General features: G+C 45.1%; 1 protein-coding gene and 1 pseudogene across 1 annotated transcript; one reads left to right on the top strand and one right to left on the bottom strand.

The window, feature by feature from the left end:
• Window positions 1-310: 310 nt before the first annotated feature.
• LOC100216869 (40S ribosomal protein S15-4) lies at window positions 311-2,138 on the bottom strand. The gene is made up of 4 exons (NM_001353436.1): window positions 2,030-2,138; window positions 1,794-1,945; window positions 1,671-1,728; window positions 311-821 (listed from the first exon to the last, which is right to left on the bottom strand). The coding sequence occupies exons 1-4, from the start codon at window positions 2,030-2,032 to the stop codon at window positions 573-575; spliced, it is 462 nt and encodes a 153-aa protein (NP_001340365.1). The 5' UTR covers window positions 2,033-2,138; the 3' UTR covers window positions 311-572.
• A 1,293-nt stretch (window positions 2,139-3,431) lies between these two features.
• Window positions 3,432-4,264, top strand: LOC103648251 (uncharacterized; annotated as a pseudogene).
• Window positions 4,265-4,566: the final 302 nt, after the last annotated feature.

The raw sequence follows: 4,566 nt of genomic DNA, 5'->3' as shown, positions 1-4,566 counted from the left end.
ATTTTTGGGAGCCAACATATACGCTTTGCTCTAGAATAAAAACGACAAGAACCTAATAAGCATATGGATGTAATCGAATTAAATACGAACGATATTAGCTCCGAGCAGCTTTTTCATTGCTCACAACCAAACAAAACTTGAAATGTTGGTGCTACAAATTACCAGCAGCTATCCATCACTAGGAGAGGCAACTAAGGGTCAGTGTCAAGTGCTTGCCAACAAGGCTACATCTGGTCAAGATACAATGTTAACGGGGCCACCCAATAAATTGGCACCGTCATATTTCAAAGCCACACGCGGCACCACAAAATTGTAAGGATGTTCTTTAAACTTTCAGGAATAAACAATCCAAAATCAAGGAAAAAAACAAGAACGTTGCAACTCAGCTTAGGTATGATTAACTCAAATACCTCCAACAAAACAGCATAAATGTGCAATGCTTAGCTTTGAATTCTTGAGCTGGAATGGAACAAAACAAAATGTCTTGGGCATTTAACTTGTTCAAAACAAGTAGAAAAGCTGAATGGACATTGCCAACGGACTCTTGGGAGACTACAGAGACGGGTAACAGCTCATTTCAGAGGAATAAACCGCGAGGAGTGGGTGGCACCGATACCGGGCCTGCCATGCTTGACCGGCTTATAGGAGATGGAGAACTCAGCAAGGTAGTGGCCGATCATCTCAGGCTTGATCTCAACCTGGTTGAATGTCTTGCCGTTGTAGACCCCAACAATGCTCCCAATCATCTCAGGGACAATGATCATGTTACGGAGATGTGTCTTGACTGGCTCTGGCTTCTCACCAGCAGGAGCATCCTTTTTCTGTTGAGGACAGTGGGATATAGCTCGTGAGGAAATTGTGTAACAAGTATAGGTAAACAAACTTCCACAGATGATGACTGGTAAACACAATCTTGCATTGACCGCATCTACCTGGCACAGAACAGAAGGCACTACAGCTAGCATACTGTACATTCAGGATAGAAAAATTGATTTATCAATATCCCAATAGTATTAGGCAGACACAACAATAGTCTGATTGAAACAAAGGCAGGTCACAAAACAGCAGACTACATAAATACGAAAACGAAAAAGTATGCACCATTCAGAAGCAATTTCAAAAGTATATTTACTTGCACCTTCTAAACCAAAAGCTTATTTGTCTAGAGAAAAGAGAGAACAAATGATATAGAAGCTCTACAAAATACAGCAACTTCTGCTTCTAGACATAGATAACAAGATTCAACATTTGTAATTGCTACACACTCAATACTAGCAACATTGCCACGACATTTGTAATTGCAACACTCAATAATAGCAACCTTGCCAAGCATTCAAGTAACCAGCCTTCTGGTTGATTAATAGCATATCATTTCAAGACGATATTTACACTATACAACAATAGGCACTGAGATTTGCTCAAAATTTTGACACCAAGATCACACCTCATATCGTATGGGTAAAATTAAGAGAAGATGCATCAAACTCATTCGAGAAGACACATTTCGGTTTTCTCGAATTCTTCTAGCTGAACACGAAAGACATAAGAATAGAAAAAAAAGAATCTAATAAGCATCGTTAATAATGGCACCATAACAGATCCACGCAATTATCTTGATCGGGGCACGCTAACAAAAAGTGGTAATGAAAACTAAGCGGTTGGAAACTGACCGCCTTGCGCAGCTTCTTGATGAGTGCCATGGGCTTCCTCTTCAGACCCCTCTGGAACCTACCAAAACAAACTCAGCAAACAAAAATACTACGGAAACAAACGAGTCGCGGCACGAAAGGTACCTTCTCCTGGCGCGCGCGGGGAAGAGCTGGACGAGGTCGTCCGTGGACATGTCGAGAAGCGCATCTAGGTCGACGCCGCGGTAGCTGTACTTGCGGAACGTCCTCTTCTTGGGAGCGCCGGCGGCAACCTCCGGTTCGACATCGACGTCCGCCTGCGCAACACAAATTAGTCCATGTGCGAGTCATAGGGACGCCCAGGATCTTGGAGGTGGGTACAGTTTTGGCGGGGAACTCACCATGATTGAAAGTTGAAGGTGATCGATGAGGTCGCGGTACGCTGTGGCGGAGGGCGATGCGCTGAGGCGGAGCGGCGGCGGAGCGGCGGCGGAGTCGGGTAGGGTTTAGAAGGAGGTGCGCGTCGGAATCTCAGCTTATATATAGCTGCGCACGGTGGTGAGCCCGTGGAACAGTATTCGTCCGGTTTATTAGTGGGCTGGCCTAGATATATGTTTGTCCTTGAGTCTAACTCTACCGGGCTCATTATGGGCTGGATATCGTGGTGCCTGTCGCATCCTGCAAGCCTAGCCAGTTTTTTATAGCTGACATGGATTCTTTACCTATACCGCGCCATTTGTTTAAATTTTGGTATCTTTACTCGTACCATTACTGAGCACAGGTTATTTTAATTTATAGTATGAGCATAAAATCCAGATCAAGAACAGATACAAAGCTTTAAGAGATATTGTGGGAAGTAAAAATATGATTGAAAAGATGTGCTTATGGGTTTCTTATTAGAGCTTGTTTGGTTGCTCAGTGACTTGAGGAGATTGATGTGAATTTAATTCCCTTCTATTCAATTTTTAATAGAAGATGATTAAATTCTTCTTCAATCACCCTCAATCCCTGCACAACCGAATATCTACTACTTCTTAAGGCATTACTGTAGACGTCCACATATTATTTTGGTGCACGGTTCTGCCGATCCGCCATCAACGCGACGCCGATCCGCCCCACCCACCGCCCCTCTGCTCCCCACCATCAACGCGACGTCGATCCACCATCAACGTAGATCCGGGGATCCGAGGCCGCCCCACCCACTGCCCCCTCGATCCGCCATCAACGTGTCGCGGATCCCCCCACCTTCCTCGATCTCTGCTCCCCACCATCAACGCCGATCCGGGGATCCGAGGTCGCCATCAACGCACACCTCCTCCCCACGACGTCGCATGGAAGGTTGTCGTGACGCCGATCCGCCCCCACCGCGACGTCGATTTCGCTCTCTTCTTCCCGTCGAGACCCAACCATACCAGCGGTACCACAGGCTAACGAGGAGGCGGAGTAGAGTGGACAAAAAATTTGTAGTCACTGACTGATTGCCACGTGAAATTTCCTGTTTCGTTGCCTTTCGGGTGCGCCTGAAGTACCCACACGCTACTAGGGTTCAATCGTCGTCAGCAGGCTTACCTCTCAATCACTGCGGGCGACGGCTCGATGTACTAGTTCCTCGGTTTCTCCGAGTCTGGATGCTGGATGGATGGATTATAGGCGACTTTGTGGTTTGTTATTCCTTCTTTGGATGGATCTAACTATGTGTTTTTATTATACTAATGTTTGTCCATCCCCTCTCTTGTAGAGTTTGTGGACAGTTGGCGAAGAGATAGTTAGGGTTCTGGGAATTTTTTTTGTCTCCTGTGTCTGATGGAGGAATCGGACTTCTGAGGTAATCTGGGTAAGCAAACGGAAGAGGATAAGGCTGTGGGAGAACTAGGGGATGAGGGCAAGATCGAGAGGAGCCACTCTATCAATCTGAATAGAGTGCCAGCAGTTGTTGTAGAGGTGATGAGCACCCAGGGAAACTGTGAGACGCACGGTGCAGCAGTGCCAGGAACTAAGGATGCAAAGCACAGGAAAGGCAGGGCAATCCAGTGGCGATCGACAGGAGAAGTTACCCAAGTGTGAGCAGGTCGACTATGGAAGTGAAGTTGAAGGCTGCGCAAATTATGAGAACCCTGGCAAGAGGGCTGCTTTAGTTACTTTGGTTGGAAATGAATACTGCGGCGACGAGGATGAGAGAGTTCAAGTGCTCACCATTGTCAAGAAGGACGAGCCTGCAGATGACATTGTCGACCGTATTAATCCTGGGACAGTTGCAGGGTACAGTGAAGCGAAGGGTGATGTAGGTGCTTCTACCGCCACTTCTACGGTGCGACCTGTTGGCTCCCGATCGTCAAGTTTCCATGGTGTGACTAGGTGAGTGGCGTGTCCCTGTAATTTGTAGTAGTTGCTAAGGGGAGACAAACAATTCAATTGATTTATCACTTTGGTATCTTAACTAAATACACATTGTCTGCTAAGCATACTGGGTCAATTTGCCAAAGTCATCAATTTGTGCAGGCACAGATGGAGTGGGAAATATGAAGCTCATTTGTGGGACAGTTCTTGCAGAGTAGAGGGACGTAGAAGAAAAGGGAAACAAGGTATCCATTTTTTAACCATCTAACCAGAACTAGGAGACCTTCAATCTAAAGGAGATTTACTCTTTATATACCTAACTGTTATCTTTTGTCAATAAATAATAATTCTATGACATTGCCAGATATAAAGATATGGCCATGTAAATAAAATAGGTTAGCAAATATCATGCATTTATTTCTTTGCCATCTTCTCATTTATCCATCATTGATTTAGAATCTTGGACAATATTTTCTGCAGCAGTGAGAGAATAGAACTAGATTCTTGTCCAAATATAGAAGAGCTACAAATTTGATAGCTCTCCAGGCCACATTTCATTTACTACAAATTATGCACTTCTGAACCAACACTAAATTGTATG

Source organism: Zea mays, chromosome 2, assembly GCF_902167145.1.
Source record: "Zea mays cultivar B73 chromosome 2, Zm-B73-REFERENCE-NAM-5.0, whole genome shotgun sequence".
Lineage (NCBI taxonomy): Eukaryota > Viridiplantae > Streptophyta > Magnoliopsida > Poales > Poaceae > Zea > Zea mays.
This window is presented reverse-complemented; position numbering and strand designations above follow the sequence as displayed.

Coding starts and splice junctions, on each gene's coding strand:
- LOC100216869 (NM_001353436.1), bottom strand. Junction 1,729..1,793: donor CCCGCGCGCGCCAGGAGAAG/GTACCTTTCGTG, acceptor TTGTTTTGGTAG/GTTCCAGAGGGGTCTGAAGA. Junction 822..1,670: donor TCAAGAAGCTGCGCAAGGCG/GTCAGTTTCCAA, acceptor TGTCCTCAACAG/AAAAAGGATGCTCCTGCTGG.